Source organism: Hippopotamus amphibius, chromosome 11, assembly GCF_030028045.1.
Source record: "Hippopotamus amphibius kiboko isolate mHipAmp2 chromosome 11, mHipAmp2.hap2, whole genome shotgun sequence".
NCBI classification, from domain to species: Eukaryota; Metazoa; Chordata; class Mammalia; order Artiodactyla; family Hippopotamidae; genus Hippopotamus; species Hippopotamus amphibius.
This window is the reverse complement of record NC_080196.1, coordinates 91,015,930-91,042,837: the sequence shown is the minus strand read 5'-3', so window position 1 is coordinate 91,042,837 and position 26,908 is coordinate 91,015,930. Positions and strand designations below refer to the sequence as shown.

Here is a 26,908-nt window from a genome sequence, read left to right as displayed (position 1 = left end):
ACCTGGTGAGGAGCCTGGATCATTTTAGGAGTCACTGGCCCAGAAAGGAAAAGGATACATTTTTAAGTCCTTAAAAAGAGGGTAAAACATCCTTTCTATCCTACCGTAGATAAGAAGTGTCATTCATTCATTTTTTTTTTTTTCCAGGTGTGAGAGAGTCCCATCAGATAAGCATTTTTAAGATAATTGCTTCCATCCTACACCTTGGAAATGTGGAGATTCAAGCCGAGCGTGATGGTGAATCCTGTAGTGTATCAGTAAGTTGCCCGCAGCACCAGCGATAACATGTACACAATTTACTCTGTTTGTACAGTTTTATACAACCAAAATGTCTTTACACTTAGAGGACATTCATAGGTTATTTATTCTTAAGAGTAATGGTTTCTGTTCCCTTGCTGATAATTTTTTAAAAGAACAAATCCTTTTCCAAATCAGCTGCCACCAAGTTTCTATCACTGAGAGCAGAGAATTTAGTGGTTATTCAATAAATTCTCTTTGATGGTTTGATTTCCCAAGTACCCTGAGGTCCATGGAACTCTGTCAAGTGTTGTCAAGCCGTGAGTACTCTTGGTTTGTGCTTGCAGGGATGTGAAGGCGTGTTGCACACCATACTTGGTGACTGTCTCTTAGGAGCTTACCATCTAATTGGGTAGACAGGACAGATGACAACAGTTGCCAGGATTTTAGCAATACAAAGCAGAACATTGAGACATCTGTGTGGCAGTATTGCAAACTGTGAAGTCCTCCATAAATGTTCTTAATAACTGTTACTTTCCTGGTGCCCAGCGTAGTACCTTATATGTGGTAGATAAAAACTGTCTAAGTGGGTGGATGGTGGAGCCCTGCCAGTTACAGGTAGTTTAGACGGCGTGTTGTGTGCTCTCTGGTATGTGATCGTGTCAGGCTGGGCTGAAGCTGGTATTCTCACCTTGAGTAGGTGGATCTGCAATTGTTTATTTTAGGCCTGTTTTGTGTCCATTTATGGCTAAGTCCTAGGAGGTACAAAGTGTGATTCTTGCTACCAAGGACTTAGAATTTAAATAACTGGGGAGATACAGAAGACAAAACTACAGAATATGAATGTGGGCCTGTGTCCAGGCCACGCACAGCTGATGCTTTTTCAATTGTGCTGACATTTTTTTATCCCAGTTAAGCCTGGCCCTGCCTTGAGGGAGAAGAAGACCTGAACCGTAGCTGGCATTTGGCCAATCTCATCACCCTCTCCCACCTCCATACATCTTCCCTAAAAGAGAAACAGCCCTGGGTTTGAAGAGTCCCCTGGGCCCGTCAGGGCTGCCATCATCCTTGGCGTGGAGTCTGCAGCCTCATAAGAGAGTCAGCTGCTGGGCCGGGTGTGAAAGCAGGGAGAGCTGGCGCTGGGCAGTGCTCGGTGCCCGGGACAGCGCTGGATGTGCATGTGCCTGTGTGCGCGTGCGTGCCTGTGTGTGTGTTTACCTGTGTGTGCACCTGTCTGTGTGTATGTGCGTGTATGTGTGTGTGGTGTGCACGCCTGTGTGTGTGTGTGCCTGTCTGTGTGTATGTACCTGTATGTGTGTGGTGTGCATGCCTTTGTGTGTGTACCTGTGTGTGTACCTGTGTGTGTGTATACCTGTCTGTGTGTGTGCCTGTCTGTGTGTATGTAGCCGCATATGTGTGTGTAGTGTGTGTGCCTGTGTGTGTGGTGTGTGCGCCTGTCTGTATGTGTACCTGTGTGTGTGTGCTGTGTGTGCCTGTCTGTGTGTGTGTACCTGTGTGTGGTATCTGCTGTGTGCGCCTGTCTGTGTGTGTACCTGTGTGTGTGGTGTGTGCGCCTGTCTGTGTGTGTACCTGTGTGTGTGGTGTGTGCGCCTGTCTGTGTGTGTGTACCTGTGTGTGTGTGTGTGTGTGTGTGTGTGTGTGCGCGTGCGCACATGCACGTGTGTGTATTGCAGGGCACTGCAGTTGGCAGTGATGATGCTGTTGGACAGGTTGACGTGAGCAGAGGAGACCCTGGTACCTTGGTGGGTGGTGGATGGACCTCCAGTGCAGGCCAGACACTCCCCAGGCCCGAGTCTTTATGGCCAGTGAAGCATTGCCCCTCGTGAGAAAGGCACAGAGGGTCTGTGCCTCCCCACCCCCAAGCCCCTGTAAATGTCCCCTGGTTCCTTAGGGCAGCCATACTGTGCCTCGTGTCGGGGACAGGTGAGATTAGGAACACTGGCATTGGAAAATTCCTGGTTTAGGCTGGTGAAATGCAGGAAAGATGACAGGTTTCCCTTGGCCTCCACCCCACCCTTCCCCCAGTCTCCTCCTTCTCAAGTTCACCTCCTTGTCAATCCCCCGTCAGGGGTTCTTACAGCGTTCGTGCCTCTGCTCCGTATCTCTCAGCATGGTTGTAGTTATTTATTACGTGATGATTTGTTGTGTTCCTCTCCCTCACGAGACTCCAAAGTCTACGAGAACAGGGACTGTTGTGTCACCAGCACCCAGCACAGTGCCCAGCACTTGGTAGATGCCCCGTGGGCAGATGGGTGGATATTGGAGGCTCCCTAGGCTCAGGGATGATGCAAGTGAGCAAATGGATGAGAACATCTGAGAACTGGGTGGTGCTGACAGCGAGGCATGAGTCCCGGGGCCCGTGAGTTCCTGGGCGCCTGCAGTTGGGGGTGGGCGGGGTCAGGGCCTCTTTGGAAAGCTGGGACTTAGACTTCCAAGTGCAGTATCTCTCTGATCTTCTACACCAGCCTCTGTGGGACCCTCAGGTGAGAAGGAAAGTGAGTGTTCACTGGTGGTATTTGATTGATGCCTGTTTCCCCCCCTAAACTTCAGGCCCATGTCGCCTGTGCTCACTCTTCCAGCCCTGACAGCACTGGCACCCACTGAGGGTGTGTAGAGACTGTGAAGCAGGGGTATCAGGGCACACTTGGGGAAGGGGACCGGAGGACACAGATGGCGGTGACGGGAGGAGAGGACGCCTGGCAGGTGGAGGCTTGGACCCCAGGCTGTTTCTCTTAGAGACAGCAGGAAGTCAGAGGTTTTTGAGCGCAGGTGTGGTCTAGGTTGGTCTTATGTTGTTCTCCAGTTAGAGGCTGTGTTGAGAGCTAATTGACCAAGAACTCTGAGTCAGGACTGCCAGGGTTCAGATCCTGGTTCTGCCACTTACTGATAGTTTCTTACCTTTCTGAGTCTGTTTCCTCCTCTGCAGGTGGGGTGATGTTACCCACCTTGGCACAGGGCTTGGGGGATTGGTTCTTGACTGTCACCATCATCGTTGGTAGAGCCAGAGTGCACCTTCTGAGCATCTGTCTCCCTTCACGGGGTTGGAAGAACTAAGGCCCAGAGAGAGGAAACTTTCTCTCAGGTCATAATGACAGTTAACAGCAAAGCTATGTCAGGCTCCAGCCAGCATTCTTTTTTTTTTTTTAATATCTTATTTATATTTTTAAAGCTCTTTGTTGGAGTATAATTGCTTTACACTGTTGGGCCATTTTTTGCTGTACAACAAAGTCAATCAGCTGTATTTATCCATATATCCTCATATCCCCTCCCTCCCACGACTCCTTCCCACCTTCACTATCCCAGCCCTCTAAGTCATCACCCGTCATCGAGTTGATCTCTCTGTGTTATGCAGCGGCTTCCCACTAGCTATTTTACATTTGGTAGTGTATATATGTCAATGCTATTCTCTCACTTCATCCCAGCTTCCCCTCCCCACCCCCTACGTGTCCTCCAGTCCATTCTCTGCATCTGCGTCCTTATTCTTGCCCTGTCACTGGGTTCATCGGTACCATTTTTTTTAGATTCCATATATATGAGTTAGCATACAGTATCTGTTTTTCTCTTTCTGGCTTACTTCACTCTGTATGACAGTCTCTAGGTCCATCCACCTCACTACAAATAACTCAATTTCGTTCCTTTTATGCCAGCCAGCATTCTTGCCCCTGCACCACTGCCAGCCCTGCTTCTTTCAGTGGACTGTCCGTCCTGGAGCTGGGCCTGTCCTCCACTAGCCTGATGTCCTCGTTGGTGCCCAGCACCGTGCTGGGCACTGCTGGGCACACAGTGTGAGCTCGAGAAATGCTTCACTAAATGGCTGCTAGTGGAAGTCCCTCTCAAATGGATTTTGGTTTATGCCTTGGGTACATAGGGTGGACCTCTTACTGGAAAGGCTGTCTGTCCAGATGCAGTGCGCCTTCTGCTCAGTAATTTTTATTTTTAATTAAAGCATGAAAACATGTTCCGTGACTGCCAGGGCTACGTTGGAGAGGCAGCAGCGTGCAGTTACTGGGACACCAGAGGCAATTTGTTTCTTGAATTTGGCAGGATGGGCCCACAAAACTCATCTGCTGCCTGTGATGCTGGCTGTCTTTAATGGATTTAGCATCATTTAATTAAGCTTCAATGTAATTGCATGATGTTAAATCAGTTTCAGTTAGCATCTTTAATCAACAGTCAGAAGGGGGTGATAGATGGGCTAGCCACGCCCCGCTGCCGCGGACGGGACCCTGTCCCGTGGTGATGATCAGAAAGTTCCAGAACTTGTGGTTCTTTCTCTACGGTGTTCACCTGAGAGATGCCAGGGAGGGGAGAGAGGCTGTGGGCAGGCCTTGGGCGGGCGTGTTTGCTGCTCGCGGGCCGTTTACACATCGAGGAATCCAACTGCAGTGCTGTGCCTAGCAGTTAAGACTTCCTTGGAGATAGGTCAGGTTGCTAAGTTGGGTGCTGGCCGCCTCTGAAGCTGTCGCCTGCCACGCTGTCCCCAGGCACTTAACGCTGTCACATGCGACTTCCTGTGTGCGGGAGAGGGCGGTGTGGGGAGCTGCCGGGTGGAAGGCTGTGGGCCAGCAGAGGTGGACCCGGCAGCCCCAGCTGCTGAGTGCGTGAAAAGACAGGGGCCTCTCCTCACCCCCAGCCCAAGCTGATTCCCCCCCAGGCCTGGTTAGGGGCTCTGGGCCACAGTCGCGGAGCCTCATTTCGCCCTTTTTTCCTCATCTGAAAAATAAGGGGGATTGGATTAGAATGATGATTCCCAGATATTTTCCTGAGAAACTTAACCCTAGGCAACTTCTTAGGAAGTTAAGGGTCTTTTGTCAATTAAGTTCACGAAATGCTCTGTGAAATCTCTCTCTCTCTTTCTCTCTCTCTCCCCCTTTCTCCGTGTTTACAGGGCACCTTAACAAGCCACTTCCTGGTGTCACTCCCCCTCCCCCCACTTTTGTTGAGTGTAACCAATTAATGGTCTCTGTAACTATTACCCCACAAACCATACCCCGGAAGAAGTCTGGCCCTAATGATTTTTGCGGGTTCTTTCCTACTCTGACATTTTATTATTTTGTAATTGTGTATATTAGGGTAGATAGATTTTAAATATCTGTAGGAGGGAAAAATTGGCCTGGGGAAATGGTGCGCTTGTCTGTGTTAATTTTCATTGAACAGGCCCGTGTGTATATCCTACATGGCAGCCTCCTCAGGATATGAGTCCCACAAGCAATTCAGGGCCGTTAGGAGGTGGCACGTGACTTTCTAAAGGATGCCCTTTCAGCCTCAGGGTTATTAAGCTCTCCAGCAGGCTCGGGGGTGGGTTATCTGCTCTCCCTGGAGGGTGTAGATGAGGGGATGAATAACAGGCCAGAAGACTCTCTAGAGGAAAAGCAGGTTTTCTGTGGGGTGTTGTGAATGGGCAGCAAGGTTTACCCAGGAGACCTACACGCTTGGGTGAAATAAGACAAGACTCTGTGGGTGACTTAGTTATCAGGAACTCAAGGGCCGGGTGGTGTGATTGGTACTTTGGGTAAATGAGGGTCAAGATCAAATGCAGCTGACTGCTTGGGTGCATTCATGTACTCCTCTGGGGCTCTGCTTCTTATCTGTGTGGCGAAGGGACTTACTCTGGAGGCATTCCTAGTTTTTCCCAGCTCTCAACATGACTGTCAGTTACAGCGTTCCAAATGATCTTCCCAGGTCAAAATGTGTTCCTTATTTTTGGCATTTGTCCTAGCTTTCCACCTAGATTCACTTTTTTTCCTAAGTCACAAGTGCTTAAAGAATATAAATAAGTTCGGTTACGTGTTTAGTATCACTGAGGCTAAGATGAAAGCAAGTCTGCTTGGAAGCTTAGGACGGTGTGATGTCAGTGCGCGGTCATCGTCCAGGTGGGTCAGCTGAGGGCTCGTTTCTGAGTGCACCGCTCTAGACCACGTGCTCGTCCAAGGTAATGCTCGAAAGTGAGGACCTTTCCGGGCTGTGGATTGAGCACTGCATGTGGAACTCTGCGTTCGAAGCTACATTCACTGTGATTTTGCCTCTGGCTCCTTACCCTTAATGGAGTATTCCTTCCTAAGCTATCAGTTCTCATCCTGCTCCCTTCACTCAGGAACCCTCTCCTCCGCTTACCCTGCAGCCGCTGGCGATGGTGGAGGGGACAGGGAAAGTGGAGAGCTGTTTTTTAAAGCCCTGCTGATAATTTGTTCATTAGCAGGTATTATCAGTTTGAGCAACACTCTTTGGGCCCCAGTTGTCACTTAGTGGTGTGAGAGTGCGTGAGGCAGCTGGGGCAGTGGCTGGGGATGAAGTGGGGTTCGGGGGGGGGGCGCCTAGAGTTCGAGGGAGGGGAGAGGGCATGGCGGCAGGCTGTCCTCCACGCCCCTCCTGAACCCTTCTCCCGTGTCTCTTCCAGCCCGAGGATGAACACCTGAGCAACTTCTGCCGGCTGCTGGGGGTGGAGCACAGTCAGATGGAGCACTGGCTGTGCCACCGCAAGCTGGTCACCACCTCGGAGACCTACGTCAAGACCATGTCCCTGCAGCAGGTGGTCAACGCGCGCGACGCCCTGGCCAAGCACATCTACGCCCAGCTGTTCGGCTGGATCGTGGGGCACATCAACAAGGCCCTGCACACCTCCCTCAAGCAGCACTCCTTCATCGGGGTCCTGGACATCTACGGGTAGGCCTGCGCCGCCTCCTGCCGATCTTCCTGCTGGCATGTTAGAGCCAACGGGGACCTTGGAGACCTTCCTGCTGGTTCTCAACCAGGGGAGTGTGAAATACGGGGGAAGGGGGCATTTTTGGTTGTCACAGTGACTGGGTCACTACTGGCACTTGGTGACCCGAGGTCAGGGGTGCTAGGTGTCCTATGGAGGACGGTCCCGAGGAAGCATGGACCCTGTCAGACACCAATAGCTCCCCCGCCGAGAAACCCTGCAGACATCCCTTTGTCCTACTGGGAAACGGAGGCCTAGAGAGGGCAGTGTCTTGCCCAACATCAGACTGGAGGTCTCTCTGAACTTAAATTCAGGTTTTGTATTTCAGTTATGTTTTATTTAAATCTATTCATCCGACCTCATTCACTGTATCACCAATCGAGCTGATTGTTTTAATACTATAATTGTGCCCCGTGCTATATGGATTGATGTGGTGTGTGCTCACTCCTGTGAAGTTTCTCTTCATTTCAGAATTCTAGCCTAATGGAAAGGACTATTACTCATAACTGTATGTTGCAGGGAGAGGCAGCCTGTCACGTAGAAAGTGTACCTCACTAGGCACTAGGACACTGGCTTTTTGACTCAGTGCTGTCATCAGCTAGCTGAATGACCCTCCAGAGAGCACAGCCCCTCTGGTCTTTAGTTTCTGTAGCTTGAAAGGAAGTTTTGAGCTACAAGCCTCTCTGAGTTTCATTCCAGGTCCTTCTAGAATTGCTTGAAATTATATATACTGGGTTGAAACCTCACCTGCGCTTCTTTTATGATCAACGTCCTGGCCTCTTTAAGCTAATAGTAGACGAAATCCTCCTGGATCTTTATATCACAGAGGTCATGGTTTCCGTCTTAAAATAGAAATTCGGACCCTTAGAAGTGCAGAGTTGTAAGAGCCATGATGCTCTGGTAGAAACGACTGCTCGGTGGGTGACAAGCTGGCACTCGCCCTGCGTTGAGGCTGTAGTAAAGGAGAAGCTTCTCTAGAAGCGGCCGCTTGCCCGTACAAAGACAGGCTGTCCCAGCTCCATCTCTGTTGCTCTTGTTCATCATTGGGCTTCAGATCAAACCAGTCACATGCTGTGGCGGTAATGCAAGAAGAAGGAAACTTGATTTCTGGCATCACAAAGTCCTCCAGAACATGCTAAAGAGTTAAGTCACGTGCATGAGCTACATAATACAAGAGACAACACAAGAAATTGTAGCAGGGTCGGCTTGAGGGTTCGGACCCTTAGTTGCCTTGGACTAGCACGCGGTCTACGAGTTTCAAGACAGAAGAGAGCACGCTTATTGGCACAGTCAGGAAAAGCTTCATGTGGAAGGTGAGGCTTGAACTCCGTCTTTCAAAGAGAGAGTAGAACACGGGCGGTGGGGAAAGCCCCTTTGGGAACAGGGGCACAATCCTCCTAGGCGATGAGGAGCACAGTGGAGGATGACCCGGGGGGAGGCAGGGGAGCACCTCCTCCCCAGGCTCTCCAGGGCTCCAGCCGAGTGACTGTGGACACGCTGCTTCTCTCCTGGTCAGTCGAGTGCCGGCTTTGGCTCAACCCTTCCACTTGCTCTGGGGAGAGCAGCGTAGGACAGTCTGTGCACCCTGGGAACGTACTACCAAGCTGTCAAGTAATTAATTCTGTGTCATTCATCCCTCTGCTAAGAGTATTTTCAGGTAATTGGGTTTCCAGAAAACTGACCTTTAGTATTACCGTCTGATGTGAGACCCAGAGAAGATTGGGCTGCAGCATCCGACCTGATTCCCTTAATCTACCTGGGCGAGAATCTATTTTCACTGAGTTTTCCATGTGGGAAGATGAAAGTGGAGACTCGTTTTTGTTAATAACATGTAGAAATATTTTGACTGCAGTGCTACTGACGTGTACAATATCGTGCCTCGGTTCTGTTATAGGTACGCACTGTCTTAGCAGTGCCTTGAGCTTAAATAGACAGTTCCTCCCTTTCCAAGCATCTCCAGCAAGAGGCTTTGCTTATTGCGGGGGAGGAGGGGGCCTCCGTGAGTTGGGCTCCTGGTGCTGCTGGGTCTGGAGGTGTCAGCCGGGCCCCTGCAAGCGGGGATTTTGTCTTCACATTTGCCATTTAATTTTTATAATTGAGTCTATTTTCTCTAAAATCCTGTGACCGCTCAAAGGGGAGAAATAAATCCCAGGGGAGACTTGTTTGTGGTTTGAAGGTGCACTTGTTATGGGTGGATGGGGTCCACAGGGCTCCATCTGCTGTTTCTGGTGCCAGCTCCTGACCTGTGTGTCTCCCGCATCTCCGTGTGGCTGTGGGTTCCTTTGAGAGCATCTGACAGCTTTCCAGTGAGGACAGGTCCCATCGCAGGGGCGCCGCGCAGTGTGGGGCCCTGGACGAGCACTCTCAGCGAGTTAGCTTCCTTCCAGACGCGCTATGCTGTTTTCTCTTTTTTTTAATCCTTGTTCTTCCTCAGAAGCTAATTTACTTTCTCGAACCTTGTCATGAAGCGATCATATTTAGAAAGAAATTCACCTCCTCCTGGGGAGAGAGAAATGCCGCGCACCGTCCCTCCTCCACCCACTCAGTCGGTGCTGGCTTCACACACTGTGCGCAGAGTTCAGGATGGCAGGTAGATAAGGTGGGCTCAGCGTCAACCAGCTGCTGTCTAACTGGGCCATTTGTTGCCAAGAAAGCACTTACGGGCGACCCTGAAGTTACACACGTCTGTGCCTCTGGTCTGCCGAGAAATCGTTGTATAAATCTGGCTTTCTTTCCTAGTCAGAGGCTAGGTAATGAACTCCTAAGAGACCAAAACCAAAAACTTCACAGAAATGGGTGATTTGACTATAGAGGTACTGTCTCTGACCTATCAGATCAGTGACATCTCTTAATCTGGGAGAAAGTGGCAACAATTGGTGGAAATTGGGATTTAAGTTGAACTATTTACTGTAGTCTCCCTCTCTCAAGCAAGGAGTCTTTCTGCCTAGCTTCCTTTGGGCTTCAGACACCTTCCAGGTATCTTTCAGAAAAGACTCTCAGAAACCCACCGACTCTTTTGTTTTCAATTACTTGAAAGTGAGTGCCGTGCTTGATACCGTACCTCTGTTGCCCTCTCTAACCACCTCCCTCTCATTTCAAACTAATTCCTGTCTCTAGGCTTTATTTACAAACAATATGACTGTGGGAAGTGATTCTTCCATGGCATCTGAAAACTCCAGCATTTTCATTTTTTGAGTTTCCTACCCAAATCCCTGAGCACCAGACACTGGAGAGGGAGGAGACCATCTATCCCATTTCTCACTTGTTTCTCAGCCCTAGTATGGGGATACCTTGATGCACGTAGAAGGTGCCCTTGGGATGACCTAGTGGTTTTTTATTTTCTTACTCTCCTTGTCAACTGTGAGCAAAAGAGAGCATGTGGAAGCTGGAGAGAGTGGGAAGGAGGGTGGGGGTAGGTTTCTGAACACATTAAATCCCATTGATTAAGAGGAAAGGACTAAAGTTATCTTCCTCTCTGAATTAGGTTGGAAATGTGCAAAGCAAGCAAATAGGAGGGGGATTGCTGCTCCCCCCCCTACAAGTAGGCACTGATTCCTTCAACTGGGATGAGTCCCTAGATGAACTGGTTAGAGCTAGATGAACAGCTAGAGCATTCCTGGTTCACCAGTCAAGCTCATTCTCGAGACAGCTGGAAGGAGTTCTGTAGTATAAATGAGCCACTCCAGATTTTTCTGTAAATGTTTAAAATATTGCTATAGTACCAGCAGCTAGAGTGAACAAACACGCACTTCTACATATATAAGCAAGCAGTGTGAGAGCCAGCATCATACACATGTACCTCCCCTTGTGATGTTCTGACTGGTAGGTAGTTCAAATGGCGGAAGAGGCTGTGAGCGCCTAAATAAATTCCATGGGCCGCAGCTGCCTCCACCACAACCGTGGTGAGCCTCCAGCTCAGAGGCCCTTCTCTCAGCCTCTCCTGAACAGTTCCAGATACCCAGTGTCCTGGTAGAAGCATGGCTTCCCTACATCTTGCTCCCCTGCCCAGCTCCAAGAAGTGCAAAGCAAGCAACGCCCAGAGCAATTTAGCCAACCCGAGCCAAGTTCTTTTCCTTAACTGAGGATCTGTGAAGCTGCCTGCAGGGTTTTCTTACCAAGCAGGGGATGGAAATTAATAGGAGAGAGCCAGGCAGTTTTTGGCCAGGGTTTCCTTTTCATGTTGCATTAACCAGTGTTTGCCACTGCAGGCATGATTAATTGTAATCGTAGTCCTTTATTCCTCTCCCTCCTCAAGGCAACAAGAAATAAATGGCTCCAGTTTGGGGAAAACACGCATTTGTTTGTCTTTGACCTTAGCCTTCAAAATGCCAAGGTAGCAGGAAGCTTTGGCTATGGCCAGATCATTCTTTTTTTTTTTTTTTTTAAAGAACTTTTATTGAGATACAGTTAACAGACAATAAACTGCATGTATTGAGTGTGCACTTTGGTATCCCAGTCTCCCAATTCATTCCCCCTCAGCCCTCACCGCTTTCCCCACTTGGTGTCCTTATGTTTGTTCTCTACATCTGTGTCTCTATTTCCGCCTTGCAAACCAGTTGATTTGTACCGTTTTTCTATATTCTGCATATATGTGTTAATATACAGTATTTGTTTTTCTCTTTCTGACTCACTTCACTCTGTATAACAGTCTCTAGGTCCATCCATGTCTCTACAAATGTCCCAGTTTCATTGCTTTTTACAGCTGAGTAATATTCCATTGTATATATGTACCACATCTTCTTTATCCATTCACCTGTTGATGGACATTTAGGTTGCTTCTGTGTCCTGGCTATTGTAAATAGTGCTGCAATGAACATTGGGGTGCATGTGTCTTTTTGAATTATGGTGTTCTCTGGGTATATGCCCAGTAGTGGGATTGCTGGATCATATGGTAACTCTATTTTTAGTTTCTCAAGGAACCTCCATACTATTCTCCATAGTGGCTGTATCAATTTACATTCCCACCAGCAGTGCAAGAGTGTTCTCTTTTCTCCACACCCTCCCCAGCATTTACTGTTTGTGAATTTTCTGATGATGCCCATTCTAGCTGATGTGAGGTGATACCTCATTGTAGTTTTGATTTGCATGGCTCTAATAATCAGTGATGTTGAGGAGCTTTTCATGTGCCTCTTGGTATGGCCAGATCTATCCATCTTTCTTTCATTCTTCCTTTCATCCTTCCTTCCTTCCTTCCTTCCTTCCTTCCTTCCTTCCTTCCTTCCTTCCTTCCTTCCTTCCTCTCTTTCTTTCTTTCAGCTCTTTATTGGAATATAATTGCTTTACGCTCTTGTACCAGCTTCTGAGATACACCAAAGTGAATCAGCTGTATTTATACATATATCCCCATATCCCCTCCCTCCCGTGACTCCCTCCCATCCTCCCTGTCCTGGCCCTCTAAGGCATCACCCATCATCGCGTTGATCTCCCTTTGTTATACAGTAACTTCCCACTAGCTATCTGTTTTACAGTTGGTAGTGTATCTATGTCTATGCTACTCTCTCACTTCATCCCAGCTTCCCCTTCGCCCTCTGTCCCCCCCACCACTTGTCCTCCAGTCCATTTTCTGCATCTGCTTCCTTATTCTTGCCCTGTCACTGGGTTCATCAGTACCATTTTTTTTTAGATTCCGTATATATGCGTTAGCATACAGTATTTGTTTTTCTCTTTCTGGCTTACTTCACTCTGTATGACAGACTCTAGGTCTATCCACCTCATTACATATAGCTCCACTTCATTCCTTTTTATGGCTAATTTTCCATTGTATATATGTGCCACATCTTCTTTATCCATTCATCTGTTGATGGGCATTTAGGTTGCTTCCATGTCCTGGCTATTGTAAATGGTGCTGCAATAAACATTACGGTACATGTTTCTTTTTGGATTATGGTTTTCTCTGGGTATATGCCCAGTAGTGGGATTGCTGGGTCATATGGTAGTTCTATTTGTAGTTTTTTAAGGAACCTCCAAACTGTTTTCCATAGTGGCTGTACCAACTTACATTCCCACCACCAGTGCAGGAGAGTTCCCTTTTCTCCACACCATCTCCAACATTTATCGTTTCTAGATTTTGTGATGATGGCCATTCTGACAGGTGTGAGGTGGTACCTCATTGTGGCCAGACCATTCTTGATGAGGACTGTTGGCCCAGAAGACTTTGGGAGCAAGGCAGGGGTAGATTCATGCCTTATGCTGAGAACAGAGAGGGACAGGATACCAAGGGACATTTGGGCCCCAGAAACAGAAAATGGGGTTTGCTGGGATTTTTTTTTAAGTTATTTGTTTATTGGAGGCACTGGGTCTTCGTTGCTGTGCATGGGCTCTCTCTGGTTGCGGCGAGCAGGGGCTACTCTTTGTTTGCAGTGCACGGGCTTCTCATTGTGGTGGCTTCTCTTGTTGTGGAGCACAGGCTCTAGACATGCGGGCTTCAGTAGTTGCGGCACATGGGCTCAATTGTTTTGGCTCATGGGCTCTACAGTGCAAGCTCAGTAGTTGTGGCTCGAGGGCTTAGTTGTGCCGAGGTATGTGGGATCTTCCCAGACCAGGGGTTGAACACGTGTACCCTGCATTGGCAGGCAGATTCTCAACCACTGTGCCACCAGGGAAGTCCTTTGCTGAGATTTTATATCATTCTCAGTTCTTGTGTTACTTTCTACATCTCTTATGGTATTTCCTAATCTTAGATTGCATCCAGCTCTATTCAGTGCTTTTTAATATTTTATTTAAAAAATTTTTAAATTCTAGTTAAAACCATGTAACATAAATATTACCATCTTAACCATTTTTACATATACAATTCAGTAATGTTAAGTATATTCACATTATTGTGCAATAGATCTCTAGAATTTTTTCATGTTAAACAGCTCCCATCCTCCCTCTCCCCAGGCCCTGGCAACCACCACTCAACTTTCTGTCCCTGTGATTTTGACAACTCCACATACTTCGTGTAAATGGAATCATATAGTAGTTATCTTCTGTGACTAGCTCATTTCGCTAAACATAATGTCCTCAAGATTCAAGCATGTTGTAGCGTGTGACAGGATTTCCTTCCTTTTAAGAGGGAAATAATACTACATTGTATGCATATACCACATTTTATCTGTCCATCCATTGATGGACATTTAGGCTGCTTCTGCCTCTTGGCTATTGTGGTAATGCTGCAATGAACAAGGAAGGGTGTACAAACGTCTCTTCTTTTAAACTTTTTGGGTGTATACCCAGAAGTAGGATTGCTGGATCATAGTAACTCTATTTTTAATTATCAGAGGAACCTCAATGTTGTTTTCTATAGCAGCTGCATCATTTTACATTTTTGCCAATAGTGCCCAGGGGTTTCAGCTTCTGCACATCCTTGCCAACACTGTTTTTTTGGATGGATGGATTGATTTGCACCAGGTCTTAGTTGAGGTAGGTGTGCTCCTTGGTTATGGCATGTGAACGCTCAGTTGCGACATGCATGTGGGATCTGGTTCCCTGACCAGGGATTGAACCCAGGCCCCCTGCTTTGTGGAGTCTTATCCACTTCACCACCGGGAAAGTCCCTATTTTTTTTATAGTAGCCATCCAAATAAGTATGAGATGATATCTCATTGTAGTTTTGATATACATTTCTCTAATGATTTCTGATCATCTTTTCATATGTTTCTTGGCCAGTCGTATATCTTCTTGGAGAAATGATTTAAGTTCTTTGCCTGTTTTTATTTTTTTAATATTTATTTTATCTATCTATCTATCTATCTCTTTATTTATTTATTTAATTTTTGGCTGTGTTGAGTCTTAGTTGCAGCATGCAGGATCTTTGTTGCTTTTCTTTGCAGACCTTATAGTTCCCGGGACAGTTGACTGATGGATTGGGAGAGGGTTACCATATGGTGGGTATCTTCCTGTCCCACATTAGATTTTCAGGCATGGAGAAGAGCCGGGAATTGGAGCACACTGCACACTGAATGAAATTAAGTCCTCCAGAAGAACTGTGCTTGACCTTGGAATGTGAGCAATGCCTAGACCTGCTCTCCCTGAAGGACAAGTCCTGTGCGGGGACAGAGAGAAGCACATGAGCAGAATTCAAGTCCTGCTTTTCTAAGGTGCAGTTGGCATCCCAGGACTGTTTAGTAAAGAGATCAGAAGGGTTAGCCTCCCTAACAGACTGCAAGGTGCCCTTGTGAGGTTTCGTGGGCTTCAGGAGGGAAAGAGACCGTGAGAGAACGTTTGACTTTTAGCAGTCATTCCCTAGAAGCCCCCCTCTATGTCTCACGTGTATCACATATCTTCTTTTTTGACCTTTTGTAGAAGGGTAGAGCAAAAAGACTGAGCTGAGAAAGTCTAGTTTCTTTGACCCATGCTCCAGGGGAGGAACTGTTTCCCAAGCTTCCAAGCATCTCATTGCCTCTGCTCTGGAGTGAGTGGTTTATGGAGGTTAATAATTATCTCAGAGCAACGGATTGACTTCTTTTCATCACGGTTTCACTTTCCCCCAGACACTACCTTATTTTTATAGAGGCACTTATATCCCTCACCCCACCCTGAAGTCGGGTAGAATAAGAAGGGATTTGTCTACTTTTCTACTGTGTTTTGAAGATAGGGGTAATAATTGTACCACTGTGAGTACAGATCTCAGGTCTCAGCATCAAGTTTTACTCTGTGTTTTGACCTTCCTCCCACCCAAGGATTCTGGTCTAAATATTCTCAACATTGATTTTATAGGAGAAATCTAAACTCTAGCATATATATAAATTTCTTTGTGATATTTTAATGTTGTGAACTATACTTTGATCCATTGTGTTTATTTTTAAAAAGTCATCTCTGTTGATGGCAAGAATTACTGCAAATATAATTTCATTCTAGAGAAGTTGCCGTGTCTCCCTAACTGTGGTTTTCTGAGGTCAGTCATCTTAGACATTTTCCAAGCTAACCAAACCCTTCATTCATCTCTGGCCTCCACATTGCAGTAATTACACTAGACGGCAGAGGAATTGTTACCAGATAATATCTTAGAAATAGGGAAATTATGAGGTAATTTCAGGCCATCTCAGATTAATGAGAATGTTCTTTGTGGAGTGCTACCAATGTAAACCTTTAAAAAATGACAAGTGGGAGATATTTAAATTCTTTATTTGTGGAGGTCAGTACAAGCTCTGCAAGTACACCCAAGTGCTGTTATCTGGCCAGTTGCTGGGGTGACTCTTTTATCTTCCTTCTTGGTTTTATTAATTAATTTTCTCTGGGGCTTGGCTGTCATCAGCAACCTTTCTTGGGCTGCGATGGGGTTATGAGGGGGCAAGGAAATGAGATTCTGGGAGACATAACTCACTCTATAGGACCATCATCTGGGCTGGGAGGACCCTAATCGAGGGTAACGACTGGCAGACCCAGTGCCTCCCTCCTGCATGGTCTGGAGTGCCTCCAGCTTGGACTTTGCATATTTGATCGTGTTTTATTTCTCTTCCGTGGGCATGACCGAAGGCTGTGCTTTCATGTGCTTGTCTCCAAGCAGTTGATTCCTTTGATCTCAGGATGATTTCCCACTTCTCCTCGTCTTTTACCTTGGCCGGGGAGGTGCGCACAGAGGAGGAGGAGCCTGATATTTTCTGGGCACTGAGCTGGCCCCGTTGGACATCTGATGGGTTTATTTTTGCTGGTCCTTCTGCATAGGATGCTACCTCTTCCCCACCACCACCATCCCTAACCCCACCAGGGGCAGCGCCAACATTTCTATTAGGCAGTGGTAGTTAGGGAGTACAGTCTATTTAGAAGGGCTGGCATAATTTTATGTAAGATTGAGAAAATTCAGTTGCGCGTACTAAGAGTGAGAGGGCTAGTGACGTGAGGTTATGAAGGCTGAAGCCTGTGCCCCCAACCCAGGTCCCTCGTTGGTGTCATCCCTCTCCTACTCTCCATATGATCAACCACTTTCTCCCCTGGGAAGCTGTCCCCTTGTCCACAGCCCTTCCTAGTCATCTCTTCCTTCTTCATTCGCTTATTTATGCCCATAATCAAAATTTTATAGAAAAACTGACATCAAAATAGGAGAGCACTGGGACTTCCTAGGTGGTGCAGTGGTTAAGAATCCACCTGCCAATATGGGGGACATGGGTTTGATCCCTGCTCCAGGAAGATCCCACATGCTGTAGAGCCTCTAAGCCCGTGCGCCACAACTATTGAGCCTGCACTCTAGAGCCCGTGAGGCACAACTATTGAGCCCATGTGCCGCAGCTACTGAAGCCCATGTGCCTAGAGCTCATGCTCCACCACAAGGGAAGCCACCAATGTGTGCCGTGCACCACAATGAAGAGTAGCCCCCGCTCGCCGCAACTAGAGAAAGCGCGAGTGCAGCAATGAAGACCCAATGCAGCCAATAGACAAATAAATAAATAAATTTATAAAAAAAAATAGGAGAGTGCTGTTGTATACCTTACAAAATTAAACATAATTTTGGTAGATTAAACTAGATTAACCTTATCTTGGTAGAGTAACTAGAATTACTGAACGGATAAGGCTTTCTGTGATAGAACGCAAATCCAGGAAGTTGTGTGGGTCATTTGTGTGGCTTTCTTCTAAATGAACACCCTTCTCTGAGTCCGGCCTTTCCTCCCGTCTGCTGGGACAACACTGTTGAACAACCAACACAAAGCGCCATTGTTTGGGCGTGGCTGAAAACCGTGGTCATCCTGTAGCAACCTGGACATTTTACATCCATAAAGAATTTCGACGTTGAGCCAGCTGTTTCTTTTTATGTTTTTTTGCTTCTTCTTCCAAGGCAGATGGAGTAAATCTCTAGCCGAAGGCATGTTGATCCTTTTGCAAGCCCAGCCCGTCCAGGTGTCTGAGGTGATACCCCTGGGGAGCACACGCGCCCGGGGGGCACGGCATCCTCTTCCTTCTTTCTTAAATGAAACTTTTACTCCTTTTGAGTTAATGTGGTCTCAGAAATCACTCTCTGTGGGTTCGAATATTGGCTCTTCTGTCTACTGACTTTCTGACTTTGGACAGGTTATTTAGTTTCTTCTACAGTAGGATGGGATTAGTAATAGACCCCAACTCTTATTTGTTGTGGGCTTTCACTGAGAGCTCATGAAGCATCTGGGGCTTGGTGCTCCGTAGGTGCTCATTTACAGCTCCCTGCCAGCTCATTCAGCCTGGTGTGTGAATGAGAGCCAGGTGCCTCTTCCTCCTAGATTTCTGCCCCTTCTCACCCCCCTCAGCCTGATGCCCTTGCTCTGTGAACATGGTGGCCCCACTCACTTGTAGCTAAAGGCGCTGATACTATTATAATGCTCCCAGCGTGGTGGGTGATCACGTCCATTGAGTTGTATAAGTGAATCTCGTCTGCACACTCTGTTGGTCATTTGAAGACCTCTCATTTCCACCTTCCTTAATGTCTTTAGAATCTTCCCGTTGCTTGAGCACCACCAGCCTAAGCCATGCCCTGATTGGATCTTTCCTGAATTATTACTGCAGTAATAATTGCTTTACCTGACATCCTGCATTCAGTCCTGCACACCTTCCTGCAAATCACAGTGTTTCTAAGATGCAAATATGGTTGTCATGTCTTAATTTAAAATCCTTCAAATTCCCCCCACTGCTGGTAAAATCCAAATCCCTCAAGTGTAGCATTCAAGGCCTGCAGGAGGGACCATGCCTGGCTGTGTCTGCCGTGTCTCGTCTCTGCCTGCCCTCCTCTCTGCAGCTTCCACCTCTTCCCCAGCCCCCTGCCCCAGCAGTGACTGAGCCATATCGCAAACGTTTCACTGGAGCAGTTGATGCCAGTGTTGACGATCTGAAGTATAAAGAGCTCAAATAAGTCCATTTTAAAAGTTAAAACCCAGCAAATGCTTCACCAGTCACAGACAGTTACAAAGTACGGCTGACTCGTACACACACAGGAAAATGTTGAGCTCTATCAATAATCAAAGAAATTGAAATTCAAACAAAAACATTTTTCATGTGATAATTAACCAAAGATTTTTAAAAGGTAATCTACATGATTGACCGAAGATCTGTGATGCATTAATACTCGCAGTGGAGGGCAAGGGGAACAGACCTGATTGGAGCACAGGGGAACTTTTGAGGTGATTGTGGTGATAAAATTATGTTCTATATCTGATTGTGATGGTGGGCACATACAGTATAATTTTATCAGAAACTCATTGAAATATGTCTTTCAAATGGGTGCATCTTATTGTACATAAACTCTAAGTCAAACATGAATTTAAAAACAACATTATTAACCAGGATTAGGAGAACACGATGCTTTCATACACTGGGAGGCTGGGTTGGGGGGCAGCAGGTAGGGTGATTATATCAATTGGTTCCGTCTTTCTGGAAGGTAATTTGCCTCTACCATTTAAGAAAACAAACTCCGACGTGATAGTTTTGCTTCTGGAATAGCATCCTGAGAATCAAGAATTCAAAGATGTACATCCAGTATTTGTCCCAGCAGTGTTAGCAGCTAAAAACCTGAAAAAGAACCAGAATGTCCTGCAATAGGTGATTGGTTAAATTATGATTCACCTGCATGGGGGCCACTGCCAGCCCAGCAGGAGCCTTTGTGTGAATTGGAAAAAGGCATCCCTTCTGGGGTAAATGCTCCCCCTGCATACTTGAGGGGGGCATCAGCTACATTCTGTCCCCACTGGTCCCCTCAGCTGGGCACCTGTGCAATCCCCAGGCCTAAAGCAGCATCTTGGATCCGTACGATGGTCCATGAGGCAGACATTAAAACTGATGCCTTTGAAGAACAATGGTGTGGGGAAATGTTCAGTAACAAATGGGAAATTAAATGACAAATATAGGTATAATTTTACATATAATTCTACTTTTCTTGAAAAATGTAAAATTGCTGGAAGGAAACGTACCAAAATGTAGCTGGTGGTTAACATGAGTGATAGAATTGTGGGTGACTTTCCCCTTTTCACACCTGCTTTTTCCAAATTTTCCTGCTGTCAGTACTTTTTCTAATTGTGAAAAGATATACATTTTTACTCTCCTATTTAATAGGACTCTGTTGTGCTGATACCTGCAACCGTGGTCTCTTTGGGCACAAGAGCAGACAGGACTTGTGTGCTAGAGTTAAGGCTAGAGCCGGATGGGAGCGGAGGATGAGGGCCGCCTTGCTGAAGTCCCAGTGATCCCTTTGGTTAAAGGAGATGTCTCTTGCATTATCCTCTGATGTTTCCATTCTGCAGGTTTGAGACGTTTGAGGTGAACAGCTTTGAGCAGTTCTGTATCAACTACGCAAATGAGAAGCTCCAGCAACAGTTCAACTCGGTAGGTTTTTCTGGACCCGGAGAGTTGGGTAGCGGAGACCTCTCTCTCCACCAGGAAGTGACAGACAGCCCGGCCTACTTCTCTCCCATCTAGGGTCAGTGGGCCCTAGCTCTGCCCTGACCTGCCCTTGGTTTCCTGGTGGTGCCCCAGCTCTAGGCAGGTTCTCCCCACTGCTCAGAAGGAGGTCAGAATCGGGGCAGCTGGGTTGAGAGGGTCAGTGATCCTCTCCTTGACTTTGACTCCCACTCATTTTGAGCCTGAGCTTTTGAGGTATTTGAGCAACTGCAAGCCAGCTATGAGGCTTCTTGTGATTGGTTGAGGTATGACAGTGCAGGTGATTATTAGAATGTGCTAGGGGAGGGTTCACATGGGAGTGAGGATCACCTAACTGAGCTTTTTTGTGTGGCAGTCGTGACTGTGACTTGCACCCAAACCTTTTCTGGCCAGTATGCCCCATCCTCCAGGACTCAGAACCCATTTGATTGAAGCTCAGGGGAGTTGCAAGTTAAGGTGTGCATGTAGTTCCCTAGCCTTGACCTTTCACTTCTTACCCTAGCATGTATTCAAGCTGGAGCAAGAGGAATACATGAAGGAGCAGATCCCTTGGACCTTGATTGATTTTTATGATAACCAACCTTGCATCGACCTCATAGAAGCTAAGCTGGGCATCTTGGACCTGTTGGATGAAGAATGTAAGGTAAAACTGATGATGTTATCATTGAATCAGTTCAATTCCAGGCTTGGGGTGTGGGGCAGAGGACAGCTGTGTGGGAACATGTGAGATTTCAAAACTGGAATTGCATCTGTGATTAGGCAGCCTTTAGTGTGCTAGGAGAAGCACTGGTGTCTACTCTGCATACGGGAAGGCACCAGAGTGTAATATGTTGAGCGTGACTGGCAGGTCTTGCCCCGCTGGTGAACATGTGCCTCTTTTGGCAGAGGCTGGGTGTTACGGGTAGGCATGGTGTGTTGGTGGTATAGATGTGGTGCCCTAGGCTTCCTAGGTGCTGAGAGAAGCACCCCAACTTCTAGACAGGCACCCCAGAGAGGGAGGGTCAAGAGCCCAGGATCACCTTTACTGTGCCAGGTGGCTTGTGAGCGATGAGTCATGTGTCTTGGTAGCAGATGAGAGCCATAGATTTTCCCCTTGTAGCTTGTCACAGACACTACCTGCTATGACAGGAAGAGCCCTGAGTTGCCAGCCTGGAGAGAATCAGGCAGCCTTGGGAATGTGGAGCAGGCGTTATCAATCACCTAACTACTTTGGCCTTTGGTTTTCTGCTCTATGAATTGATGGGGGTTGGATCTGTTGATCTTCAAAACTTCTCCTGGGTTGGTGATGGAAACACTATAATCAAAAGGTGTAGAAGCCGCATGGCTCTTGGTATTGAAAGGGAAGAGCCTGGTTGCTTTTAGTTTCTGGTCTCCCATGTCTTGCCTATGAAGGATGGCTTGTGGCTTGATAGTTTGGGAGAAGCAGATGTTTTCCTTCCAGAAGGACTCTCCTAGTTTCATTGCCTTTGAAAGCGAAAAGGAACAATTAGTAAAACAGTGGAAGACAGAGTGAAAGTACACTGAAATCCACAGCTCATTTTTACCTGATGGTTTTCAGCACATTTTCAAAGCTGAGGACTCCATCTGGAGTCAGATTCAGGAACAGGTAATTCCTTAGTCTGGTGGGGGTGTACCTTGGCTTGCCCCACCTGTGAGACTGTGGTAAAGGTGATAGGACAGTTGTCCTTGCCTCGAGTGACATTGGCTAAATGACAGAAGTCACAGCCCAGGCCCTCCCTGGTCTCCTCTCCTGGTGGTCACCACTCATTCATCTTCTTGGTTCGATGTCCACTGCCAGCGGCTCCCTGCCAACCCTCAGCGGGAACACACTCCCCTCCCCCTGTCTCTTTTGTGATCCTCTCCGTAACCTTCTCCAGCTCCACACTCCCCAACTCATGTCCTCTGTCCAGTTCTAGGTGCTGAGCCCGTGCAGGGCCCCAGGCCCTGGCTCCAGAAGGGTTCTAGCTCTTCACTCCCCTGCCCAGTGGTGAAGGCCAAGGTCGAACAAGGCAGATGGCTTGTCCCTCACTGCTCTACCTGGCTCTGTGATGAAGCACTGACTAGGCCACACACCACAGCCCCCAGGGGCCTGGCCTCTCCCTACGCCTCACACACACCTCTCCTGGGAACGCCCCAGTGCCTAAGGGTGATTGAGTCTGTGAATTCAGCAGCTGCCTCATCAGTTTTCCTTGATTTACCCTACCTTTGGCAGGCAAGCCAGGGCCACCTGTGGGTTTGTTTTGGCTCATGGTTTAAGGTTCTCAGAGGTGCCACTACCCAAGGGAACATGTCCCAGGAATGTCAAGTGCACAGTGAGAGACCTCAGGCTGCTGTCCGGAGGGCGGGACCCAAGCTGCTGGGTGGGGGAGTGGGGGGCCACCCAGAGCAGCACGGGACTTGGGAGCAGGTGGTTCCAGGTGTGGTGGGAGGGCCATGAGCCATGCGGCCGAAGAGTAGGCAGTGATCACAGGGAGGACCAAGGTGCAACTAGTCAGCAGTTCTGAAAGTAACCTCCCCAAATCCCTAGGCTCTGCAGCGTTGGATATTCCTGGTGCATTGGGATCCCCCGACCTTCCTGTCCAGTCTTCCTACCGGGCGCACGCTGCCTGTATTACCTTCAAGAAGCTCAGGGGGATAAAACGCGCCTGTGTCTGTGTGGATGGTCTCTGCCTTATGCTCTGTGACGCTTTCTGTTTGGGTCAGATTTGTAAAATTAGGTGATTTAAGTTTAAGACTGTATCCAGCTCAAACTCCTGCCAGACACCCAGAGTGTATTATGCACCTACTGTATGTCTGATCTTGAGGGGAAACCCTCAGGAAAGGAGGCAGGGATCTCCCTGCCGGCCAGCAAAGTGTGAAGAGGGATAGGATGGTGCTTGGGAAAAGCTTTGCCTGAGTGAGGACGAGGGGCCCGCGGAGGGCTGTGGCCAGGGACCAGAGCCCACCAGGGATAGCAGAGTGACCTCGAAGGCAGGACACACCAAGTCAGAAAGAGTGCCGAGCTGCTCACAGCCACTGCGGTTCTATTAGGTCCTTGGTTCCCCATCCCCAAGGCTCCTTAGAAGGGAAGGTCTCAGGATAAGCCTGGGTTTCCTGCTAGTCGAGCTGGTGGGGGCTCAGAGTGTCGCGGTGGGTCCGGGGTTGTACTGTGAATGTGACACATGCAAACTCACTGGCCAGCAAAGTCACGGGTGTAGCAGGGGAGGCAAGATGAACACCAAATCAAGGAATAATACAAAACCCCACAGTGTGGAACCATCTTCTACCAGGTTGAGCTGCTCTGGGAATTCAGAGTCATTCGGTATAATCTGATACAACTTCTAGTAACAGATGGATTTTTAACCAACAGTTATTCCTTTTGTCGAAAGTCACGAAACTGTACACTTTTAAAGGGTGCATTTTGCTGTGTGAAAATTATACTGTAATAAATCTGACTTAAAAAACCGAGGCACCCTGCGGCACCCTCCTAGACGCACCCATGGCTCTGACCTGGGCAGGTTAGGGATTCCCAAGGAGCTGGTCGCACCTGGGCAGCGTGTGTTTCTCGGGAGCCGTCCTGTTGGATGTGGAGCTGCCTCAGATACGCTCCGCGGGGTGGGAAAACATCAGGAGACCAAGCTGTGGAGACCTGGGTTCTGTGACCTCCCCCCACCATGAGACAGGACACGACTAGACGCGTAAAAAGCAGCCATCGGACAAATCACTCTTCCTGGGGAAGACAGCCAGGGAGAGGCAGTAAATGAGAAAGGTGGAGAAGGGGTGGCCGTGGACTTAAAGCGGCAGCACGTGGGGGTGGGTCTCCTCCGCCTGTGACGGGTGCCGGAAGCTGCGGAGGAGGCTTGGGGACCAGAACAGTCACTGCTCCAGATTCCTCCAGGAGGAAAAGCTTCCCTGTCGTCGTGGATGTATTGTCACACCCAGATGGAGCCACAGACTACAGCCGCTCCTTGGTAACCAGGGGGCAGGTGAGAGGGTATTCACTTGTGGGAAACGTTAGTTTCCAGGCCGCTTGTGACAAAACTCTCCTCCCTCAGCACTAAGGCTGCTGTGGGCACTGCGGACGTACGTGTGTGTAAGCCGTGTTCAGACCCCGCGTTCCCTGCTGTCCCCATGTCCCGGTCATCAGTCCCTCCCTCCTGGAGGAACAAACTAGTTAGGGCTGATAGGATTTGAGATGTCAGTGCTTGTTTTCTCGTAAGTGACATACTTGCATTTTAGCAGGATTTTGTGAAAATGATACCTTGACCCCTGGAAGCAGTTCTAGGGAATGAAGACACAGACCCTGTCTCAGGTTGGAGAGAGGTGTCAGGGACCCGCAAAGGCAGGCCTGAGTCGGCGAGGTGAGCTCTGCCCCGTCGACTGGGACTCTGGTTTCATGGAGCCCACGAGGGCGGACCTTCCTAATTGTCACCCTGTTGCTGAGACAGCAGAAGGAAAGCAGGCTGCGGGCGGTGGGGAGGTGAATACGCGTCTCTTTCCTGACCTGGGCCCAGCCTGCTCTATGAGCATTTACTCTGGATTAAGACTAAGGGCTTGTGGTTTCCTAAGACGCAGCCCCAGAGGCTACTGCTCGTGAGCAGGTTTGAAGCCTGCGGTGGAGGGAGGGGAAGCGGCTTTCCCACATTCACCCACCGGACAAACCCCGTGTTCCCTTCAGCTCGCCTCTGAGGGGGTCAGGCAAGCCCTGAGATCATCTCCCGAGATGCCAGAGAAACGGAAACACTGAGAAGACGACGGAGAAGAGAGTGTGGGGGGGAGGCGTCCCCAGAACGGCTGTGTACGCGGGGGTCACGTGAGGGGAGAGGGGCTCTGGGCAAAGGGTACGTCACGTTTGCAGAACTTGAAATGGTCTGATTTGTCCAGAGCCCATGGTGGTGGCGGGCACGGGTGGGAAGCAGGTATCGTCCGAGAACAGGAGGCTTGGCCTTGCCTGCCCAGCGGAGGCGTTTGGACTTGGCTCTGAAGGCCCTGGGGTTGGAAGGGTGTGAAGCGGGGAAGAGACGTGACAGGTGGGACTCACTTTTCGACAGGTCTCCCTGGAAACCATGTGAAAGGTAAGTTGGAAAGAGACAGGAGTCAGCAGAGCACTGGCAGCTTTGTGGTTGTCCAGCCGGGGGGAGAGGCTGAGGGGGGAAGGGCAGCAGTGGTGAGGGCCTCGGAGGCCCCGCATCCGGCAGCCAGTTGTTGGTTAGAGCAGTTTGAAGGGAGTTGTCTGGGCAGAAGCCTGATTTCAGTAACTTGAGGAGAGAGTAGGAGGTGAGGCAGTGGAGATGGCTCGTGTGAATTCCTTTCCGGAGGCTTAGCTGTGAGGAGGAGGAGGTGAGAGAGAGGAAAGGCGGGAGAGGATTCCGGGAGAGGGAAGATGGATGACTTCTGGTCCCCGGGAGGCGGGAGTTCGTCCCCAGGAGGCCGGCTAAGAGGAGCAGCCCACTCTCCCTCCCAGGAGAAGGGTCCAAGGCATGGGGGTGGGGCTTTCGATGCAGATGAGTTTCTAGATGTAGAGCATAAATTTGATGTTTCATGCTTGCCAGCCTGCTTCCCTATGAGGGAGGAAATGAGGCCTCTGCTAGGAGGCAGCAGGGTTATAAGGTTGAAGAGGAGGGGACAGGCAGTCCTGCAAACAAGGACCAGCAATACTGGGTGCGGAGATGTGTTTACTGAGGTTAGAGACCATAAAGTGAGATGTAGGAGCTGTCGAGGTCAGCTCTACCCTTTGATCTGGGCACGGTGTCTTGATCTATAGAGGTGATGCTTACAGTGGAATTTGATTTTATTATTTGGCAGTAATACTCAATTATACTAAATTACCAGCAGAAGTTGATTAAGGGAAGAGGAGTTGATGTGTGATCTTAGCCAGCCACCCAGGTGTGGGAAAGGACAGGACGGGTGGTTGGGTTGGTCTAGAATCAGTGTTTTGCTGAGCATGTGGTGTGTGTGTTGCCGGGGGGATGCTTTGTGAAAGTGCAAAAGTAAGGGCCCAGAACTGGCCTTGGAGGAGACGGCTGCCAGGCGGGAAGGAAGGAGCCGCCTGTACCTGGAGCTGTTAGGACTGCAGAGTCCTGAAGGCCCCGCTATCACAGGAGGATCCGGGGTTGACGCGGGTAGGGTCATTTGAGAGGTCAGCCGTGGTAGGAGGCATCAGGGAGCCCTCGGAGGTATGGGGTGGAGTGAGAAGGTGAGTAAGCGACCAGCGAGGCTGTCGTGGTGGCAGTGGCCCAGGAAGACGGGAACAAGGAATAGAGATGGAATAACAGGCCCTGGGGTCCTTCTCAACCTGCTCTCATCAGCCGTTGGGCCAGAGCAGGCTTTGACGCCAGGCAGTGTCCCAGTGATGGCAGCCAGATGTCTGCAAGAGAGACTGCGATTTCCTGCCAAGGTTCCAAGAGCACGTCGGTGGAAAGTTGTCCGGGGCCACGGGGTTTATACCCCAGGCTGTTGGGGATGCATGGCTTCGTAAGTCCAAAGACTTCCATGACCCAGCCCCTCGCCCTTTTTTTTTTGTTTTATTTCAGTAGCAAAGAGTAAAATCAGGTTTAATGTATTTTTAACAGCTTTATTAAGATAGAATTAATGAACCATACAACTCACCTATTTAAAATATACAATTCAGTGTTTTTTCATATATTCAGAGGC

General features: G+C 48.6%; 1 protein-coding gene and 1 pseudogene across 1 annotated transcript in view; one reads left to right on the top strand and one right to left on the bottom strand.

The window, feature by feature from the left end:
- Positions 1–26,908, top strand: part of MYO5B (myosin VB) — a 340,872-nt gene that overhangs the window by 210,968 nt on the left and 102,996 nt on the right. The window contains exons 9-12 of the mRNA XM_057699421.1: positions 148–257; positions 6,656–6,921; positions 20,140–20,221; positions 20,778–20,918. Of these exons, the coding sequence (XP_057555404.1) occupies positions 148–257; positions 6,656–6,921; positions 20,140–20,221; positions 20,778–20,918 (599 nt within the window). The remainder of the gene's footprint in view (positions 1–147; positions 258–6,655; positions 6,922–20,139; positions 20,222–20,777; positions 20,919–26,908) is intronic.
- LOC130831518 (40S ribosomal protein S27-like) lies at positions 17,490–17,742 on the bottom strand (annotated as a pseudogene).